The 23394-nt window shown below is 42.9% G+C and overlaps 1 protein-coding gene across 1 annotated transcript in view; it reads left to right on the top strand.

The window, feature by feature from the left end:
- Nucleotides 1–23163, top strand: part of SIAH3 (siah E3 ubiquitin protein ligase family member 3) — a 38781-nt gene extending 15618 nt beyond the window's left edge. Inside the window, exon 2 of the mRNA XM_072359118.1 lies at nt 19969–23163. Within this exon, the coding sequence (XP_072215219.1) occupies nt 19969–20562 (594 nt within the window). The 3' untranslated portion in view covers nt 20563–23163. The remainder of the gene's footprint in view (nt 1–19968) is intronic.
- Nucleotides 23164–23394: the final 231 nt, after the last annotated feature.

Genomic DNA, 23394 nt, shown 5'->3' with positions numbered 1-23394 from the left:
AACGATCATTTCAGGGCCACTGCAAAGCAAACCTGTTCAAGTGTCTTGGGGCAGAGTGAAAACCTAGTACTTGGGGATTAATCTTCTGGAATTTAATGAGGCCAAAAGTCAGGTAGCAATTAAATCTCTGTAGATAGAGAGGGTAGTTTCATAATAGACTTCAAGTGGTAAGGTTGGCTTAGAAACTCCTACCACTGTATTGCAGTCTGTTACCAGTACTACCGTGCTGGCGGCTGTGCTGTAAACCAGATTGATGGGATGATTTGCATTGCAAACTCTTTTCAGGAGATTATATTTGAGCTGTGGCATTTCAAGAGTAGGCTCAGGTTCCTGCCAAGCTGGAGTGATGAAGCTGTGTATGTGTCGAGTGTGCACGTGTGCATTCATTCACATCTCTGTAGATGCATTGCATAAGTGATTCTTGCACATAGGAAGCGCAGTGCTGAAGTCCAAGATTCACTGGTTATGCCTGAGAAGCTAAATAAAAGAGGGGCAGGGAGCAATCTCTTGCCTTAAGCTAAATGTCACTGTCTTTTCACCTGGTTAGAGCTAACTTCTGCTGTAGGAACTTCATAGAATCATAGATTCATAGAAAATCCCAAGCTGTCAGGGACCCACACTGTGTCCAGCTCCTGGCCCCACACAGGACCACTCAAACCCTATGTCTGAGAGACTCAGTCACATGGATGATCAGGACCCCATGGGTCTTCCTTTGCTGCACATAGACATATTACCCTCTGCACTGAACATGCACAGCTTTAGGTGCTGGCTTTGTGTTTGATGCCCATAGGTCATACAATTAAGCCAGTCAGAAGGGTGGAAGTGAAGGACATTGATGGTGGACATGATAGTGATGGGTTGGTGATTGGACTGGGTGATTCCAATCTTCATGGACTAGATTGTTTTCCAATCTTAACGATTCAGTGATTCTAGAATTTGATAGAAATTTTCAGAATATTTTGATTTTGCTTTTGACCTTAATTTCATTGAAATTTATAAATAAATAGGGCGGGGATTTTTTTTCTGTAGTAAATTAAGCTTTGAATATGTCAACAGTGATGCCTGATTATAAGCTTTTCCTCATTGATGTTAATAAATATGTGAGCAGTTCCTATGTAAGAAATCAGTGCTTTTAGGGAAAAAGAAAAAAACAGTTGAATGATAAATTTAATTCCTGAGCACACTATCACCAGCCATACTGTGTCTATTTTGCATTATCCAAAATCCAGCCCTTTCTGCTACTTCAGTCCAGTCCAGTTTTTCTGCAGAGTTCATGTTTCTCTCCGAGTACAATAACCATGTCACTTCAGTTATTGCCTGTCATAGCAAGGAGATCAGACACGCTCCCTGGCTTCTCTATACGATATATCAACTGTGGTTATGTAAAATATTACAATAAATTATTGCATTAAGCAGGATGCAGACAACAGGATTAAAACACCAGGGCATGACACCTATAATATGAAATCGGAGGCACACTGTCTGTCTCAGTGTATGTGTATATAGTAGTTTGTAAAAGGGGCTTAAGAAAATATATGAGAGATGGAAGGTTATTTTGTTTTTTAAATCAAGAATCAGAATATAACTATCCTCAGCCCTTTCTTGACTCCTACAGAAAGTCTGAGGGTTTTCTTACAGTCATAGACCAGCTTTCCATCACATAGTTTGTTTTTGTTAGAAAGCTATAACGAGATCAGTCATATCTCAGCTTCCCTTACCTCTCTGCGGACGTTGTATCAATGCAGACATTCATGGAGAAGAGATAATGGTTTAAAAGCTCTAATTTTGTTACCCTCTCCATCATCCAAGCTGATCCTAATGTGATTGGGAAAGTCATTTATTACTTAGGCAGGGTCAATTTGTCCCAGAGAAGGCAGGGAAAGGAGGCACTGAGGGTACAAGAGAACTCATGCATGCTCATAAATGCTAACACTATGGCCAGGGGACTTCTAAGTACAGCCTCCTTCGGTACATCCAAAAGCAGGGGTAACTGACCTAAATTAGCCATTCCTTCTTGATTTGCAAGCCTGGCAGTTCCAGCTGATGGTGCTCAACACCACTTGCTGCTCATTTCTTTCCTCGGCTGCAGTCCATTGGTGTGCATCAACTCTTCACGTTTCGTACTATCTTTTCCCTGTAGGCGTTTCTACTGTTGGTCTGGGACTGGGCTGATTGCACACCTGGTATTGTCTCCATGCCATGGTGGTGGATAGCAGGGATTGTCTCATTTGCTGTTTATCATTTCTGCCTTGTGTCAGTGTTGTATGGCAAGGTCTGTCCCCTCCTCTGAGCTGAGTGCAGAAATGGCTTTGCGCTTTCTCTTCCATAAATGGTTCATATATGAGTTTCCAAATGTGTCATTCTCAGCATTTCAAAAATGTTCACATTCCTCACTTTTCAGTCTTAGCTTTGGGTCATGTTGCAGCATTGTTTGCCAAATTGCTCTTCCAGTGAATGTGAGAGCCCCCCAGAGCCAGCACAGTTCACCGAGGATTTTCAGGTTTAAGATAGTAATATTCCTGAGACCTTACATGAAGTGGGAACACTTATTCACATGCAGCCACACCCCAAGCAAAGTCTGCTTTGGCAAGATTTCCCCCAGTTGTATTTCTGAGTATGAAATATTCATGGCAAGGAACATCCCTTTGCTCAGCTGGGGTCACTGTATCCAGCTGTGTCCTCCCCAGTCTCTTGCCCACCCCCAGCCCACTTGCTGCAGGGCTGAGTGAGGAACAGAGAAAGCCTTGATGCTGTGTGCTGCTCAGAGATTACCAAAACATCACTGTCTCATCTACACAGGTTTGGTCATAAATTCAAAGTGCAGCACCATAGAGCCTACTGTGAAGAATGTTAATTCATTTCCAGCTGGAGCCAGTGTACACTTAGTGTGATTTTACTCCACAGTCTTGGTGACTCCTCTTTTCTTGCCTACTGCTCTTTTCTTGTGTGACATATCTGGTTAAATGGAGTTAAGGTTGGATGGGCCCTGGGCAGCCTGATCTAGTGTGCGGCATGGCCTATGGTAGGGAGCTGGAGCTGGGCTTTAAGGATCCTTCCAATCCAAGCAATTTTATGACTCTATGATTCCATTAAACACAGGGTCCCATTTTACCAAGTGGACACACCTAAGTGAAAGCAGATCAGAAGTGAAGTCCAGAGGACTGTGCAATTTCCTTTGACTGTTAGGAGTGCCTATACTGACTAGTTCACATGCAGACATCTGTGAACTGGTGATGTTAAGTAAGATGAATCATGCTTTTTCTTTGAGTTGTTTTGGAAACCTTTCTGTGATCTTGTAACTTTGAAACATAAAGCATAAAAATTTAACCAGATCTCTCTTTTTGAGATTGTAGATACTCCAGCTCAGCAGACTGTCACATTCCGCTAACAACATGGTCTAGGTCTTCAAAGGTATTTTACTCTGTAACTCTCTTAGTAAAATCTGAATTTTGCCCTACTTAAAAATTGTCAGCACCATGACTATGCAGCACTTGCCACTTGTGTGCAAACAGAAATACAGCCCTAACTGCATTTTGTACCCCTTTGTCTTTGTGGTTAACCCCATACTCCAGCAATCACAACACCAGTCTTTTCATTGGCTAGAGGGAGGATGAAGACGAAGAGGGAACCCATGAACAATGCAATTGCACTTTCTTCTACTGGTCATGCTGACTTTCTATGCTGGAAAGAAGATGTAACCCTTCTTTTCTAGGTCATTTCCATGTCTTGCTAGGCACAAAGAGACTCTATAAGCAGGATGCACAAAACTTTGAAGTATTTACTGGCTAATACAGACAAGAGACAGCAGGGATTTTATGTGCTACCAGACTAAACATTAGTATGCTCTGTGTCCCACGTGAAGTGCCATCACTGTTCAGGAGTGGGCTATCAGATGAGCCAGGGTTTGTTTCCACTACAGTTGCTACAGGTCCTGTCAGTGTTGCTGAGTTGCCAGTTTCTATCTATGTTGCCATCTACAACTTCGTATCTTCCCTTTCCCCTTCCCTGAATCTTTGAGCTGCTACCTCAGCATAGCGTGGAGGGCAGGATCAGACATAACCCCCTGGCAGCAGCATTCTATGTTCCATTCACTAATTACAGAGAAACCTTGAAGCCCCTCTCATGGGAAGGACACCACACCTCCTGCATGTCCCAGTAGTGCCTTGAACGTGGGAGGAATCGTTCCTGTTGAAGAGAGACCAACACACTGACAAAACCAGAGCCATCCTGGGGCTAGAAGAGATAAGAGTCCGTGTTTATGTCCCTTGTAGAAACAGTGCACCGCAACCTGAAATTTTTAGATACTCACTATCTCCAGTAAAACACAAACCACATAAATTACAGCTGGGTCCCAAATTTATCTTCTCTCACATCAGCACCCGAACTGTGAAAGCCTCCATGGTCCTGTGCTCATAGCAGCACAGTTAGAGTAGAAGCAATAGCTTCAGAGGTAGCTTTCTTTGTTCAGCCAAGAATTTGGGCTTGTGGTGGTTCACCCTTTCTGAACAATCCTTTTACAAGGCATCTCTTCTGCTCAGAGAAATAGTAACAGCATTAATGAGTAGAGCAGCCATGTGAGAAATGTACCACTCCAGTGCAAAGGAGACCTGTTCTGGCTGCTCAGCATCTGCTGTTTTCCCCCAGAGATGCAGCTCCTTCCCCAGCAATGTCTACAAAACCTTGAGGTGCCTCTAGTGAAGTACGATGTCCCCCACATAAGTGTTCAGCTGAATGTGACCCTTCTGCCAGGTGTCTGTAGTTGTCCTGGTGGGACTTGGATGTATAATGAGAAGCCAATTTAACATGAGATACCCTTGCTCCCAAGTGCCAGTATCAGGAAACAAATGACATAAAAGGAAAGTAATGCACTCCTATGCCTGTACTATACACTTAAGATTAATTCCCTGTAACTGAAACTGATTGTTAACACAAATTTCACCCTGCTTTTAAGCTAGGACATAACCTCAGCTTAATTTATGTTCGTGCTTGAAGAGAAGACAAAGAAATCAATTTGGCACATCGAAAGAGCCTCTAGGTTTTTCACAGAGAAATCCTTTCCCTGGTAAATGAGCTTGTCTTTTTATAGGCTCAGGTTGGTGAACACAGAGGATATGGCTCTAACAGTTACACACGTAGCTCTTCTCGGTGGGCTTAGAAATAAAAACATCTGAATACAACCTTACAGTGCTCGCTTTGGTTTTCAGATGCTCCAACATATGAAAACTTGCCCAGATAACTCATTTTTTCCAACCCGTCCGACTATTCCACAGCAAAGTGCCCACATATAGTTAGTTATCACTCTATAGTTACTGCGTTTTCATTCTTGCTTTATTATTCTCCCAATACTGCACACCCACTGACATCCTCATATTAAAGATAAAATTCATTTCAATGTTAAATCTACAGTATGGGTAAAAAAAAAATACATATAATGCATGAGGAAGTTCAGCCCCATTTCTGCCTGGGTAGAGCTTGTATAGGGTTAGCCACCTACCTTCACAAGCACATCCACCCTTAAAACTCTGAACCAAGTCAGAGAGTGAGAGAAGAGTCCGTGCTGGGTTTTGAAATGAGCTTGTACAGCAGGTTCACCGCATGCTCATCATGCCTTATAATGTGCACTGCCTCCATGTCCTACAATTTATGTGCTAACTATTTCTAATATAGCAGCCACATTGATTTCAAGGGCAGTTTGCAGAGCAGTGTTCTTCAGCTGACAGGGAAGGTAATGCCTGAGTGCCCTCCTCTAGCTGCAGAAGAGCTGTGGTAAGGCTGAGGAGCTGAGACTGTTCCAGAAGAGCTGTTGACATTGTATGTTTAAAGGATGGGATGTTTTTTGCATAGGTCCTTATAAAAACACACACGTATCTGACAAGTAGAAGCATCTTGATGTGAGATGCCTAAGAAATATAGGAAAGTTTTTAATATTTTTCCTTTTCAAGTGACCAAGGGATTAGGAAAGGTGTCAAAATATGACCCTGAATAGCCCTCAAATAGGACACGAACTCTCCTGATTTTGCTTATGCAAATCAGAACCTCCTTTGAGTGCAGGACATTCAGATATGACAGTATACATCAAACTGGAGCAGGCCAATCCATCATGCATGGTGGCCAGCTAGCACCCTACCCAGATCTGTCCCATGGCATCGTATGCATATCTTAGGTGATGGCCAAGGGTTGAGGGAGATCAGAAAGTATTCTCACTGGGCATGATGCTGAGGCCACACTATGTGAACCATGAGTTGAGCCACATAGACACAAGCTGTGTCACTTGTTCCTAGGGCCAGGGAAGGGCTCCTGGGCTTTTTATTGACTGTATAAAGGTAACTAAGTCTAATAAATCAGAGATAAGGTCTTAGGTTGATGTCTGGACCTTAACCACCTACACCACTTGATCAGGTTTGGTCTGCTCTGGTACCTTCAAAGGGAAGGCCCTAAGTCAGGGTGTGTCACCCAAGCTTGGGACATCTGTCCCTAGACCTCTTTTCTTTGTCATTTTAGGCCTTACACTTAAGCCCTGAGCATCGTTTCCTTTAAAAGCTGTATACCATGGTGAAAACAGGGTACTGGCTTTGTCACATGGAGTCTTTCAAATGAGTAACCACCAGTAACAGTTTATCAGCCAGAGGATCTATGTCAAGATACATCAGCATACAGCAGAAAGGGGACATAGAAGTACTCCCTCCAGTAAGCTAGATGAGATCCTAAGGGCAGTTTGGATTCAGTGTAAGATGCAGACAGTGGTTTGGTAAGGTTCAGTGAAAAGCAGTGTTGTCATTAAGAGAAACCAAACTCATAAAAACACTCATCTGAAGGACGACATGGGGACAAGGGGACATGTGGGAGGAAATAAGGGGACAAGGCAGTGGCCAGGTTGGTGTACCATGAAGAAGCAGAACCAAAGAACTGAGGATGAAAGGAGAGCTCAGGAGCCAAGGCAGGGGGTAGGGTGGGATTCATCTCTGCTGAGGGTTAGGATTGAAAGCCAGCTGTCTGCATCTGAGCTCTTAGTCCCACTCAGCACCCATCACGGTCAGTGGAGAGAAATATCCAGTTGATGCCATGCTGAAGTGGGAAGAAGGTTTAACTATGACTCTACCAATTTACAGCTTTCAATGATCTAACTTAATCCTAGTATTATTTCATGGATCTCTAACTTTCTAGCACACACGAATTACAGTGACCTGTGTAAGGGTCATCAGCAAAAACTCTTTCACTAGTCAGTTTATGTTGATATTGCTGTCACTGTCATTTTCACATTTGACTGTTAAGATAAAGTTGTAGTTTACTCCAAATGCTAGTGTAAGTTTGCTGCTTAAAGCTGCTTTTTTCTTCTATTTCTCATCCTGAAACATTCACTTCCATCTTCTGCCACTGTCACTGTGTTGTCCACTACTTGGTGCTGTGACTGAGTTTCCATCTTCCTTTTCTTTTAGTGGCCTTTCTACTTCATTTTCTGCATGGCCTGAAAACTATCAGCCAGCCATCATTGTCACCAGTTTCTTTACATGTTTGTAAGGACAGAAGAAAATAAAATATTGAATCATAAAATCACAAAATCATAGAATCGCCAAGGCTGGAAAAGACCTAAAAGATCATCCAGTCCAACCGTTCACCTATTACCAATAGCTCCCACTAAACCATGTCCCTCAACACAATGATATGAATGATGATATATGAAAATGAAACACAGAGCAATATGGCAGATGAACACAATGTTGAGGTTCTTGGATTACAAGGGTTTTTCCCTCAAACCATTCCCCATTCACATGGTCATCTATATAACCACTGTATAGATACAACCCAGGGCGCTACCAGACCCACAACTATTTGACACAAGACTTCTCCATAACCTACTAATTTGAATGATCTCTGGCCAGTCTGAGTCACGGCTGGTTTAGATCTTGTACATCCCTGCTGCAGCTCATTGCCATTCTGATAAACAGCAACAGAGCAAAAGGAAAAAACAGCATGGGTTTGTTCCTCATTTACTTAATGTATCCTCGATAGCATTGCCCATGTATCTGTTATCAGTCAATACTTTGTATAATCTCAGTGAACGGTTCTGGAGCTAACCCAAAAACTCAAGCAGACCTTCATGTAAAAATAAATAAATAAATAAATAAATAAATAAATAGAGAATAAATTAAGAGGAATCTCGTGTGGGAAGCAAAATGGATATGTGACTTGCTAGTCTGATTTTGCAGTGCTGACCTCACAATCTTGAGTCCTCCAGAGAGACAAAGCAGCTCTGGGGAAACAGTGTTTTGTGATGGATGAGCCAGGACTGCAGGGACTGCAAGAAGGGAGTGGAAAGTTTCCCTTTGTAACTGCATCAGCATTTGCTGTGAAATCAGGCTCTCCATTGCCTTCCCTGAATTCAGCTGATCACACAAGTGCTGACATGTTGACATGAGCCCAACCAGGGGTGAGGTTAGCAATCCGCATCCTAAACTGGTAACAACTGGGGCTGCTCCAGTTTACAGTGGCAGAGAAGTTGTGTCCCTATGGCCTACTGTGCTGGAGTACACTGGCCTAAGAAGCTATGCATGGAGGAAAACAGTGGGGATGCAAAGTCCTTAAGGCACTGATAGCTTAATTTCCAGACTATGATTAAATCTGAATCTGATCTTGCCACACAACTTCACATTTTCACATTACAGCCTTTCAGAATCTCTTGTTTGTGCTTTCCTGAGCCCATGAAGACAGAAGAGGCAGATTTGCTGATCTGCTGCAGAAGAAAGGCAAATCAGTGCAGGGTTATAGCACTGATTTTCTTCCATCACAGTGCTAAAAAGAAACCTCAACAGAGAGAGGAAGGTATAACACAGCACTACAAAGTAAGGGTAGAATACTGTTCTGAGTGCTGGATATCAGGAAAAGCTCCTTCATCAGAGGGGGGTGGGCATGGGACAGGTTGCCCAGGGCAGTGGGCACAGCCCCAAACACCTTGAATTCAATGAGCTTTTGAACTATGCTCTCAGACATAGCGCATGAATTCCAGGTGGTCCAGTGAGGAGCCAGGGGTTGGACTCAATGATGTGGGTCCTTTCCAATTCAGGATGTTCTACTATTCTGTGATTCTATGATTGTCCATTGAAGCACTAATGAGACATCTATGAATTAGGGGCATTTGGACAGTTTTTTTTGTGTAATGTTATATTGGAAATAAATAGCAAATGACCAGCTAGTATTTGATTAAGTCAACACTAATTCTGACAGTTCTGACAGCTTCTTTCTTCTTTGATACAAGGGGCAGTGCCAGGGCACCGTGTTTCACTCTGAGAGATGCCTGGTGCCTTGGGCTATGTTGCAGGGAGGAGCGATGCTGCTGGATCAGAGCTGGCCAGCAGGCTGCAGGGTCCGTGGTACAGCTGGAGCCAAGTCTCAGACAATGAGAACACAAACCATGTTTATGATGTACAGGTATTTCCCTTAAAACTTGAAACAGTTTCCCAGCACTGAGGATGAATTTGAAGCAGACCAGTTACCTTACCCAGAGGCAGGAGCCGGTCTGCAATCAGCATCATGCTAAGTGTGCAGGCTCTAGTGAGGCAGCTGGTGTTAGGCCTATCTATTTACCTCCTTTTGATTCAAAATCTCTTTGGTGGGCAATTTAACCGCAGGTAGTGATGGAGGCAAAAGGGCCAAGCAAGGACGTGGTTAACTGCTCCTTTGTCCATATGAACTGTAATTCATGGTGGGTAGATTGCATTTCTAGGTAGTAATGGAAAGAAGACAGTGCAAATGGAACATCCTGCTGGGCTCCTGCAATTCAGACCCGCGGCTCAAGGTCCTGTTACCTCTGAGCTTTTCCCGCAGGTAATTCCAGGCATAGCCTCTGGTAAAGGCTGTGCTCATCTCATTATTGATTCAATTTTCGTGACAACCCTGCTAGGGCTCTTAATTTCTTGTGTTAAAACAACAAATGAGATGACCCAACTGTAATCTCTAATAGGTATCATGGGTCAGTAATCATTCATTTGTTATAGTGCCTCTCACCCAGAGGATGGAGATGAAAATTTGTCCTCCTAATGGCAAGAGCTATAAATTAATTTTATTTCACTGTTAAATCTAGAAGCCTGAAAAATTAGGATTCTCAGTCTTTAGCTGGGAAGAAAATGTGTCTTCTCAAGGGATTTTCTGCATTAGGCAAATAGGCAGCTCGTAATCACCCATTAAACAGTCACTGTGGCTGTCTCCTGCCACTACTGCAGCTCCTATTCATGGCATTCCTGCTGTGCCGAATGCGGCGAAACTTTTTGAGGCTAATGTCCAACTTTATGGCCATGACCCCAGCTCTGCTTCAGGCCAAGGAAAAGAAGTGAGTGCCTTCTATAGGTACCACACAGAAGTTTCATCTTTTCCCAGTTAGCATGGGTTTACTGTGAGTTTGGGAACTGCAGGATGAGCTATCACTGCATGCCCTCAGGGCAAAAGGAGGGAAATAAAGAGTTTTAAGGACAGATGCAAACTATGTAGACACATAAGCACAAAGACTTGTTGGTGCACAACAGCCTTCACTAAAGCAAGTGAGTTCTGCCTGCCTTACTATTTCTCTAGCCCAGCCCAATGATTTCCCTAGCCCAGCACTGCTGCTGGGGCACCTCTGGCCACTCACTGACCAGTGCAACCTCAAATCATCGAAGACATTAAGTATGGAGAACCAAAGAGACAAAAGCCAACAAAGGGAGGGTAGACTGGACAGGCTACGCCATGGTATTTCCATCAACAAAATTTAAGTAGCCTCCAAGAGCTGTAGCCCTGATGAGTGATGGGTTTCTCACATCTAGGTCATTCACAATTTCTCTGTGAACAACAGAGTCATCCCCTGGTGACAAACCTCTTGCTGGTAGCATGTGAGGCCAGAGCTGAGGTGAATCAAGGGGATACCAGGGGTTTCCTTCCACAAAAAGACAGTGTTTCTAGAGGGGAAAAACAAGGGCTCTCCTGGCCTGGGGAGAATTTTTGTCTCAGATTTGAGGCATTTGACAGGGCAAGGTAAAAAAAAAATGAGCGCAGTTCTTCTCTGCTCTGCTACTTCTGTAGGCAAAGCATTCCAAATCCAAGAGATGTTGAGCTGGTACCTTTTCATTAAGCATGAATGTTATTTTAGAAGGATTTTTTATTATGATTATTTCAAAACCCTTTAAACCGATCTATTAATAGAGATAATTTTCTTTCTGTAGGTGGAACATTGTCTTTTCTGGCTGAGCTGAGCCTCCCTTTCTGTTCTTTCTCTCCACCTGTGTTCTCTCTGTGTAAAGAAAACTTCTAGAACAATTATCTGAGAATTAGAGGGGGAGGGAGAAGAAGGAACAGGCTATGATTTGTACAAAATTAAAAGAAGTATGTGTGATATAAAACCAAATGTTCCCACAGAACATCCCTTTCCTTACTGCAAATGGAAAGAGTCTGAACCCAACCGTGACCAACCTGTTCTAGGCATTTTGTGCACCATCCCATCAACAGTGTGACTTGTTCCATAGAGTAAATCCTCAGCCAGGATATCTCTGTGGTTGGGATGGGCTTGGACACATCCCTCCCACGCACCGTGAGGGGCTGCAGGTTTGCTCAGCAACTGCCCCTCATCTCCTTACAGCAGACCAGCAATGTGTGTGCCATGCTTTGGTGCTCTTGGCTGTGTTGCTGAGAGGGAAGTTAGTGAATTTAAATGTCATATAATTGTGATAGCTGGAGGTTGTCTGGTGGAAGGGAAGCATTTTGATTGTCTAGGGGTAGATTTGGTCTAATTATCTAAGATGACAGCAGCAAATCTGCTCTTCTTGGAGACCTGCTGTTACTGTAGTAACTTGTAAATGAATATTGGATGATGAGTTAATAGAGCCAGTCTGAACTGGCAAGTTTATGAGCACAGTGGGCAATCATTTATTCTTTTTTCTTATACTCTTTTCCATATTAATATCTTCCTCAGTGCAAATGTAAAACAAAAAATCCACAGGTCATATATAGGGCTCCTGTGAACTCTCCTTTCCCTATCAGACACAGCAGATGCAGCCCAGAACTACTTTCTCACTTTGCTTTTAATTAAAGCCTTTAATGGTTTTGCACTTTGTTAACAGGCATTATACAAAATGCAAAGTGGATAAAGGATGAATTGAATCTTCAGATATGGTACATTTTGGATTATCTCTTTTTATATATGCAGACCACTCACTACATCACCCACAGACACACGCAGCACTGCACTGTGAGAAATCTAGTAATAAGAAGCATTACATGGCACCATTCTGGAGCAAGAGCTCATGGCACCTGCCTTGGCTTCTAATTCTTTTCCTGTCTGTCCAGTGGGATGGTGTTTAGGTGCATCACTTCTGCTTTAAACAAGGTATAAAATATTCATCGAGTCCAAAAAGAGGAGGGTAGGCATCCCCGTGGCCCAATCCAGCAGCACTGCAATGCAACATCAAGTACTCTGTACCATGGTTCCATTGTCCCAGCATTGTGTACTAGTCCTAAAGTACCACAATGGGAATTTAAGTTACAATTTAGGCACCGAGGGTACATCCCAATCTCCAGCCCAGCTTCTCCCAAATCTACAATAGCTCCCTCTCCATCTCCCACACAGCTCGACTGTGGGACTGGATATTCTGCCAGTAGTTTCATTTGCTGCTATAAAGGGACCCCTAGCACTGAAGTTTCTATACTCCCAAGAGAGAAGGAAGAGCATGTTCTGGCCTATAACTGCCCACCTTTCCCACCTCTGTTGCTGGTGGTAGCTGTAGTTCAGGCTCTGCATCTGGATTTGTCCCCAGCAAATCCAAAGAAGGGCAACAAGGCTCGTGAAGGGCTTGGAGAACATGCCCTGTGAGGAGTGACTGAGGGAACTGGGACTGTTTGGTTTAGTCTGGGGAAGAGGATGCTGAGGGGAGACCTTATTGCTCTCTTCAAATGCCTGAAAAGGGATCACAGTGAGAGTGGGGTTGGTCTCTTCTTACTTGTGACAGGTGACAGGATGAGGATCAAATGGCCTCAATTTGAACCAAGGGAGGTTTAGGTTGGATATCCAAAAGAACTTCTTTACGGAGTGGATTGTTAAGCACTGGAATACGCTTCTCAGGGAGATGGATGAGTCACCATCCCTGGACATTTTTAAAAACCATTTGGATGTGATGCTCAGGGACATGATTTAGCGGAGGGTTGTTAGGGTAGTATGGTCAGGTTGTGTTTGGACTTGGTGATCTTTAAGGTCTTTTCCAACCTGAGCAATTCTATGATCCTATGAGCAGCCAACTGCAGCTGAGGGAAGTTCCCCAGCCTGGAGTCAGAGCCCTTCCCCACTCCTTGCATGCTCACAATAGTGGAGCAGCTCCTGCAGAAGAGTGCTCTTGACCAAAACAACTTCATCTCAGCTCCTTGCATGGATACCTTTCTAAAAGGCTTAGATGGTACAGGCCATGTGGCCTTGCTGGCTCTTTCTTGAGGAACAAGAGCAGTTTTCCTCTTAGTTTCAAAAACTCATCAGAATTTTCAGGAAACTGCTCTCAAGGGTTTCTCTGAGGGGTTCCTAAACATAAGTAACAGAGTGTAAGAAGAGAGCAGAATTATATGGATGCTGTGAGCACATCTGGTCCTTTCTTTATGCCAATTCAAAGCCAGGATGCCTTTTTTTTCCTGATATTACAGATCTTAAATCTAAGACTGGTGCTTTGTTAAGCCCTTGGAGTCTGCACAACACAATTACTCCAGAACAGGTGATATATATCTACTAGTTATCTTAGATAACAGTGATAGGACAAGGGATAATGGACTTAAGTTGCACCAGGGAAGGGTTAGGTTGGATATTAGGAAAAATTTATTCTCAGGAGTGGTAATGCTTTGGAACTGGCTGCCCAGGGAGCTGATGGAGTCAACATCCCTGGAGGTGTTCAGGAGCTGTGTGGATGTGACAATGAGGGACATGGTTAGTGGTCATGGTGGGGATGGGTTGATGGTTGGACTAGATGATCTTAGAAGTCTTCCCCAACTTTGATGATTCTATGATTCCATGAATTGGCCAACCTTCCAGACATCCACAGCTCAAGATGCTTCTTTTTCATCTCCACGTTTTTCATATATTTTGGTTAGGAAATATCTGTGACATATGCTCCATAGGAATCACTCATGCCCAGTTGTTCTTGTATGTACTGAAGATATTTTATTCCTCAAAGAAATCACAGAAGGTGATATCAGACTAGACGGAGAATAAGAACCAACCAGAAAAGGAGCTAAATTGGTATCATTCATCTGGATGGCCACAACCCATTTGCAGCTTGGCTGAGGGCTGGTGAGGTGGTTCATCTCTCTTCACCCTGAAACATGGGAAATTTTGTTATCATGCCACATGAGGGGTTCACCAAAGTTGTTTTTTGAAGCAGGAGAGGTGGAGATCATGACCTCGTTCCACCTGGCTCATGTCTGTGCTTGGGTGTCCCTAGGAAAGTGTGTACTCAGCTAAGATGCTTTACTGGATCCTGTCTCTATTTCATTATAATGACGTTATTTCAGTGTATTGAACGATGTCAAGTTTCTTGACTTTTATTTATTTATTTATTTATTTTGCTTACACTTCAAAACTGCCAGATAGTTTATTCTGAAAACCTTGATTTTTCAAAAACAAGTCTGTCTTTACATTCAGGATACATTTAAAATGCTCTAATTCCTTTTTGTACATACACAATTACCACTTAAAGCAGTATTTATTTATTTATTTTACATAATATCTCTAAGATGTGTGACTCCATCTAAAATTCAGGATCCTCTGATGCCAGGAACTGTGGTGCTGCAGAGCAGACGCAGACTAGAGCAGCATCTTCTGCATGTTCAGAGGTGTGCCATTAGCATGAGGAGAGCCATTAGCACATACCGTGTGCTGTGTCACCAAGTCACGCTTGGTGATGTTGTAAAGTGAGATTAGCAGAATGAGCTTGAAGTTGTCTTCTTGCTGCCGTTTGATAGAGAGGAAAACAGCTATATCCACTGCCAAAGCCGCAACTAATATTCAGTGCTTAAGAAATTCAACTGATGCATTCATAATTAATAGGATTTTATGTAATTAAAATTTTAAATAAATCCTTCACATGAGCCCTGGTTTGGGATTCTTAATTTCAGATATAGAAGTAGAGCTTTTTACAAAATAGGTTGAGGGGCTTTTTTTCCTTCCTTCTCTTTTCTTTCATCTGGGAGATTTACAAAATCTCATTAGCATAATAAAAAATAAATAAATAAAAAAACCACCAGCAAAAGAGAAATTAAATGAAGATGGGGATTAAAGGCTGACTGGTCTCTTCATGTCACCTTTATAGTTCTTTGGAACATCTGTCCCTCGTGGTGGGTGTAAGTAGCATGGAGGTGGATATTAGTGGGTGGTGAAGCATTTATGAGGCATAAAGAAGCTGAGAGTTAGGAAATTATTGGAGCATTTTCCATACAGATAAGAAGAAGAGACAGAGCTCCCAGAAGCCAGGGAAAAGAAGGAAGATGGTAAGAAAATTGAAGAAATAGTACATTTCACTACTAATTTGTTGCAAGAGAATTGTGAAGTTCCCACCAAGAGCATTTGCTGTAGTTAAGGGCTAGAGCATGGAGAGCTAGGGGAGCTGCATTCCTTTCTTGGACACAATCCCCAAAAAGCTGCATACCCAAGATGTGAGTTGAAGGCTGGACTATTCAGTGGGTAAAGAACTGGTTGGATGGTCATAGCCAGAGGGCAGTGGTAAATGGTGCTGTGCCTGGGTGAAGGCCTGTGATGAGTGGCGTCCCCAGGATTCCATCTTGGGTCTGATGCTCTTCAACATCTTTATCAATGGCACAGACATGCAGACAGTGGCATCAAGAGCACCCTCAGCAAAGCTGCTGATGACACCCGGCTGAGAGAGGCAGTTGACAAGACAGAAGGAAAGGATGCCTTCCAAAGGGACCTGGACAGGCTTGAAAAGTGGGCCCATAAGAACCTAATCAGCTTCAACAAGGCCAGTTTGTCCTTGGGTTGAAGCAATTCCAGACTGGGAGAAGAACTTGAGAGCCACCCTGCAAAGAAGGGCTTGGGGGTCCTGGTGGATGAAAAGCTGGACTCCTGCAGCCCAAAAGGCCAATGGTATCCTGGGTTGCATCTAAAGGAAAAAATCATACAAATTCACCATAAGGGTGGATGATCCCACTGACATGTACATAGCATTGCTTTGGTTTCTCTCAAGATGAAGTGAATTGTGCTCCTGAGTTCTCCTTGGGTTGTAAAAGGAGCTGATGCACTTCAGACTTAGACACCTACTCCTCATATGTCAAAGTTAGAACAGATGAGTCATACCAGGAGCGACTTGTTGAATTTTTAGCAGAAAGTCTATAGAAATGTAGGGACAGGACTCAGAAACACTGTGTCTCAGTTTCAGATGTACGTATTTTCCATGAACAGAAAAGCACCGTGTATTTGTAAATTGCTCTTTGCCAAATGTACAGAGAATTACACTGTAATAAGCCACATCATTAAAAAGACATTGTTCTGTAAGTAGCAGAGCCTGCTTTCCTGTGGCTTGCATTTCATGACTGGATTATCTCCTGTCTAATGAAGAGCACTCTGACTAAAGGCTTTTCTCCTGTTCCTAAAGACACTGTCTCATGTGGACTTTCCAGTGTCTGATATTATATTTGGACTCAAACTGCAGTTGTTTAGGTTCTCCTATCTGAAAATATTACTTGCCGACGTGGCAAGATTCTCTTCTATGAGAACGTGAAAGGGTTATACCTCTCAACCTGCCCAGAAAGGTAGTGAAAAATTAGTCCATGAGACATCTATCACGGTTAAATTTGTCTGGAATTGACCAGGAAGATAAAAGACTATTTATTCACAACTGAGATATTTAAGACGTTTTATATCTGTTCCACCTTTTAGTTTTAGAGGCTCAATTCATAGCCATACGAAAGACAAACAAGTGCAGAGGCACCCCTGCAGTTACAGTTCTACCCCCAAAGATGTACATTAAAAAACAGTTTTTCTGTGAAATGTTTTTCACAGACTGGGATTTTTTTTATTATTTTTTATTTTTTATTTTTTTTTAAGATTTCCATCATAATATTACAGAACTCTCAAGTTAGAAGCAAAAACGTTGAATAATTCACAAATCAGGTGCTGAAGATCCTTCTCAGCACGATCAGGGAATAAAAACAGATCATGTGGTTGGCACAGGAATTCTAGACTTTTCAACAAACTTGAGCTGAATGAGGCTGGACCAAAACATGAACTGCAGAAACAATTTGTAACAACTTTCTAGAAATGGAACATGCTGAAGGGAATTCTCATTTATTTGCACACCAAGAAATCACAAATGAAGGAAAGGAACAATATACAATGAATAAATTCCTCACTGAAATGTATTTTTCTTGTTCCTGTGTCATGAAAACCTGACTGTCATAGCATGATTTTGGAGAGACCTCAACTTTCTTACCTTGCATACAGTTTAGACCGATGAGCTACCAATGCACTCCATGCTTATCAAATTAGGAGAATGCATTTCTAAATTCAATTACAGCCTCAGTGGAAATGGTTTCTCTGACTCTGGTAGTCTTTGGAGAGGAATTATACACAGTCTATAAAGCTTCACATTTCAAAACCCAATTTTGAATGTTATTCAAGAGGTTAATTTAAGATTCATCTTCCAAAAAAGGAGTTAAATAAAACTGATAGGAGGCTGGAACTTGTCGAGTGGTTGAGAGGTTTATCAGCATGTGAGTATGAGTTCATTAGTTTTAATTAGTATAATCACTAATGTTGCATTAACAGTTTGGTGAGAGAAAGTAATTGCTCACACCCACTGTATTAGATTGGGAGATTAGAATTCATTTTATGAGGCAATTAGCATTTCAGGGATTTTTTAAAAGGCTCTTACGATCTGCCATTGCAGAGCTTCCTTCACCAAAAGAGTTTAAATTAACCATAACTTTCATCTTAATGGGATGCAAAAATTAATGTAGAATTAAGTGTGAACCAGTCCTCTGCAGCAATCCCAGAGAGATAAGTAGGCAGCTAAAGCCACAAACCTCGATTAGTTTATAATGACCTGCTTTATTTCCCAGACAATGATAGTCATTTATCTGTCCTCAATTCATTATCTTGTTGAAAAGTTTATATTCCTGAATTTTATACAGCAAAACAAATAAAAAATGAGGAAAGAAGAAAGTAGAACAGTAGTATTAAAGTAATAACTCTCCAAAGAAAAAAGCTGGAAAGTTCAATAATAGAATTTAAATAGTACATCATTCTTCATATCAGATGTCAGAGGATGTAGAAATGCCTTGCTGTGATGCTCGGGGTCTTGGGAAGAGCTATGCACTATCCAGACGTGGCCCTGGGTATCCTGCTCAAAGTGTTCCTGCTGGGTTCACTTGGGTATTGGGAATTATAAGAACCTTTAGAAAACATACACTGAAACAAAATTTATGCATTTATATATACACTCTTAATTCTTACGCACCTTACAAGTATCTCCAAAACAGTTCAGGAGACAATCTCCCCTCTACAGGGAAGCATCTAAAATTGAGGTCTGACCAGGCAAACTGGATCTCAGCCTTAGTCTCTCTAGCAGCAGCCACTGCCACATTGAAAAGGTGAATTACTCCAGCTAAGGTCTGAATCAGCTGGTGGAAGGGGCTGCATCCCTATATTGACTGAAGAGACAGTCTAAGGTAACCAGGTTTCTGTCTCAGATGGATGAAGTAAATGCTTAAAATTAGGCTGGATGAATCATGATCATCAGGCAGATGCCTGAGGGTTTGCCTATGCATGGAGTTATTGCAGCAGAGCCATTACTCTTCCCAAATACCATTACATGTGGACACACTTTTGGTTGGACAGAACTTACTCATTTCTCTTCACCAGTGTCTGCTTGACAGAAGCAGTGTAGCTTGCCTCCTAGTTGTCACGTGCTGTCATTCTGCTAGAGCCTCCGACTTCCCAGTTAGCTGTCTTACTTCAATCCAAATTAACTTTAGCACGAAAATTTACCATCTATCCACCTTTGAGAGCTGTTTAGGATTTATGGAGGAAAGTGCATCAGTTAGGCACAAATACATTGACCAGAAAAAATAAAAATAAAAAAAAAAATGAAGGAACCGTATACAATAAAAACTGACTTTTATTTCACGAATTATGGGTGTTATAAAGCATATCATTTCAGAAGAAATGCCTGTATTTGCCAGTGTGTTTCATTAAAGCATAATAAAGCCGTACATATTTCATTTCCTTGTTCTGGGCTGTAAGAGCTGTAACCATATAAAATGCCCCATGCTGTCCTTGTTTCGTTGGGCTTTTTTTTTTCTTTTTAATCAGATTTCTCCCCCTGAACTAATGAAATTGCTCTTTAAACACATATATCACTTTCATTTAAGGTGACTTATCAGGTCTCAAATGGTTTCTCTCTTCTCCTGGAGAACAAGGCATCTACCAGCATGTTTTGCTGTGCAAATCTAGGCTTGTATCAACTTTGATCTCAGTTTGGTTTCAGGAGTGTTGAATTATTGGGGCTCCCTCTGATGCTGTTTCAGCTGGGATATCAGGTGATTGCTGTTCATGGGGTCTGCACCTTACATATCTGCACTGGTTCCTTGACCACCTACTATTGTTTATGGTTTATCACTCTCTACAACTCCTCGAAATGAGGTTGTAATGAGGTTGAAGTCAGTCTCTTTTCCCAGGTGACTATGAATAGGATGATAGTTAATGGCCTTAAGTTGTACGAGGGGAGGTTCAAGTTGGACATTTGGTAAAACTTCTCAGAAAGAGTGGTGAGACACTGCCACAGGCTCCCCAGGGAGGTGGTGGAGTCACTGTCCCTAGAGGTGCTCAAAAAAGCACGTAGATGTGTCATTGAGGGACAGGGGTCAGTGGGCATGGTGGTAATGGGTTGATGGTCAAACAAGGTGATCTTAGAGGTCTTTTCCAGTCTTGATGATTCTATGATTTCTCCCTTCTCGTAGTATGCACCAACCCGTTGTGCAGTTGCACAGACATCCACGGAGCAAGGCGGCCTTCCTCCCTGCCATCACCATGAAGCAGTGCACGACCCCCAGCTGGTGCCCTGCACGTGTCCGCTCTTCTCCTGCCCATGGGAAGGGCACCTGGAGGTGGTGGTGTCTCACCTAAGGCAAACTCACCGCATCAACATCCTTCAGGGGGCAGAGATTGTCTTCCTGGCCACGGACATGCACCTGCCCGCACCCACAGACTGGATCATCATGCACTCTTGCCTTGGCCACCAGTTTTTGCTGGTTCTCAGGAAGCAGGAGAAGTACAAAGGCCATCCCCAGTTCTTCGCCACCATGATGCTGATCGGCACGCAAACCCAGGCTGAAAACTTCACCTATCGGCTTGAGCTCAACAGGAACCAGAGGCGCCTCAAGTGGGAGGCTACTCCGAGATCGGTGCTGGAGTGCATTGACTCTGTCATTTCAGATGGGGACTGCCTTGTGCTGAACACTTCCCTGGCTCAGCTCTTTGCCGATAATGGGAGCCTAGCAATAGGAATTGCAATAACCACCAGCAAAGTTCACAACAGTGAAGCTGAAATCTGAGGGCGAAGAGGAAGAGAAGGAGGAGGAATAATGGTGCTCTAGCTGCTTTGTGAGAGCCAGAACTTGCAGACTTTTTGGGGGGGTCTCAGGTCTTTTATGGTATTTAGTACTGGTCCACAGTGGGCATTATGTAAACATCCCGTGGTTACGGTCTCTGTGTTATGTATTTACTGTTTTGTTAATACAATTTTATGAGAAATTTTAAAGAGGCTGATCAATTTATTGTTGCCTTTCAGCAACACTGGCACCTTTTGGCATGATGCTGCTCTCCTGGAAAGTGCACCAGGGATGACTCACAAAATCCTTTGGTTTGAGAATGCCATGAAAACATGCTTTCCCCATTGCTTGCCTAATTGCCAGGTATTAAGGAGGCCTGCATGTCTGGTAAACGTAAAGTATTCTGCTAAGGTACAAGAACACTTTATCAGTGATTCAAGAACAGCTTCAGAGAAACTGATGTGCTGCAGTGAGCTGACTGCAAGTGGGCTGGTTTGCAGAAGGCTTCAGACCAGAGGAAGCCTGTACCTTCCCTCCCACCTTTCTTTTGAAAAGTTTACTTACCTCTCCGTGATATTTTCCTCATCAGCAACGGAGATTTAACTTTTATACTGTGGTCACAACCAAACCCCAGGGAGTTTGTGGTTTAATAGCTTCCTTCAGCTCCCGGGGAGGTAAAGCTCAGCAGAAGGACTTTGAACACTGCAGAAGAAAAGTCACTTCCTCTGCTGAGCCAGGGCCTGGGAAGCCTCATCTTGCATTAAATCAATCACAACATTTAGTGAGGGGTTACTGTGAGCGTGGTCAAATCTCACTCATTTATCATGATGAGAAATAAAAGACTTGCCAGGTGATCTGCCTCCAGGATGGAGAACCTTCATTTTTTTCTTCTATATGCTTGAATGTGGAGGTGATCCCCTTTTTCTGCTGAGTGTACTTCACAGACAGCAGTGGTCACAGGAGATCCTCCCTTGGATGTCTCCTTGGAGAGCACCAGAAGCAGGTGTTGGCCATCTCCCAGTGCTCAGCCTGGCTGCTGCTGCTGAATGCTTTTCTGAGAAGCAGCTGGTGGGTTGTGTCAGCCAGTAGCAGCAGAGACTGAGGCTGATTGCCTGAGTCCCTTGGAAAAACAAGGAATGAGACGAGTAAGCTAAGGACAAGCTTTCAGCATTTCGTAAGGCACCTTAGGCAGATAGCTTCGGGTAGGGAAAAGCCCTGGTGCTAATTTCCCCCACCTGCTGCTCTCCTGGGAATTTCTGAGAATAGTGCATGGAGTAAAACAAATTGCAGATTTCCAATGAATGCATCGTCTGAGTCACCTCGTGGCCTCGCTTGGGCTTTCATAGCAGACTGCTGCTCAGAGAGTAGCCAAGACCTCTTCAGCAGGCTGCTCATGACCATAAAGGAGTGGAGGCTAAGTTCTACAGAAGGCTCAGCCTGGTATATGGCATATATACTAGGTATATGCAGAGATATACTTACACAGCTCTCCTGTGTCCACATTTTCCAGGGCCATTCTGGTTTGCAGCACTTTACTGAAATGCACAGGCTTCAGAGTGGCTTGCTGTTTCCCTGCGATGTTAAATATTCAGAACCAGCAACTGCTGCCCTTTCCCTAAATGATGGTAATAAATAAATCATTGGCACTTTTGTGAACTGAAACTTCTCCAGCTCCTCCGGCAAATATTCTGCTGCTGAACTAAAAGAAAAAGCAATAAAGCTTCAAAAAAGAAAACAACCAACCAGTTCCTCTAGCCTAAACTTCCTGAACTCTTTGTACACTGTGGTAGAGATCTAACGTAGCACTGCTTTTGTTGTCTGATCACAACCAGCTCTGCAGGAGGGATATTCCTCAGGTATATGTTTCAAATGATTTCCCTCCAGCTGGCACATTTGGCTTTTTAAATATCTACTGAAATTAAAAGGGCACTGTTGGTATTTTCTGGGCATGATCTCAGCCAGAGCACCATTACGTTTCTGTCAGGAGGAATGTGACAGCAGCAGTTCTCTGGGATGGGCATCTCTCTCAATTTCTTGATTTTCTGATTCCTACAGTGCTGGAGGCACTGTGGATATCTGACTTCCACATCACAGATCTTCTCACATCACACACGTCCTTCTACAAGAGCCTTCTCATGACCAAACACAGTTCAGTTTTCTCACTGCTTTCCGCACCCTCCCCATTTTCTGGTGGAAATCATTCCAAGTCCTCTCTCAGACCCTCAGTCTCGGCTTTCCACTCCAGCCTGCAGGCCCTGTGGTGCTCCTAGACTCTTCCTGTTCTGACTTATGGGTGCTCATTTTCCAATCTTTCTTATTGTTCTCTATAGATAATGGCTTTAAGTTGTGCCAGAGGAGGTTTAGGTTGGGTTTATTCTTAGACTGGTGAGGCAGTGGCTCAGGCTGCCCGGGGAGGTGGTAGAGTCACCGTCCCTGGAGGTGTTGAAGAACTGTGTGGATGTGGCACTGATGGACATAGTAGGCATGGTGGGATGGGCTGACTGGTTGGACTGGATGATCTTAGAGGTCTTTTACAACTTTAATGACTCTATGATTCTATGGGTACCAAAAACCACGCTTAATAAACATTTCCACATAAAACTCAAAAGTTTAAGGGTTTGTTTAAGGACTTTCTACTATAGAAGACATTACAATTCCCTCATAATAAAAGACTATGAACAACTCTTTACTGACATAAAGCGAAAGTGAGGCAAATATTCTACATGATGGAACACAAATCCTGAAATGCTGGTGAGTAGGATCAACAATGAATTGGGTTTACGTGCACTATTTCTGTGCTCATAATATAGAGCTTTTTACAGCTCTATATTACAG

Source organism: Excalfactoria chinensis, chromosome 1, assembly GCF_039878825.1.
Source record: "Excalfactoria chinensis isolate bCotChi1 chromosome 1, bCotChi1.hap2, whole genome shotgun sequence".
Classification (NCBI taxonomy): Eukaryota; Metazoa; Chordata; class Aves; order Galliformes; family Phasianidae; genus Excalfactoria; species Excalfactoria chinensis.
The sequence above is the reverse complement of the archived record's forward strand: the minus strand, read 5'-3'. Positions and strand labels throughout refer to the sequence as shown.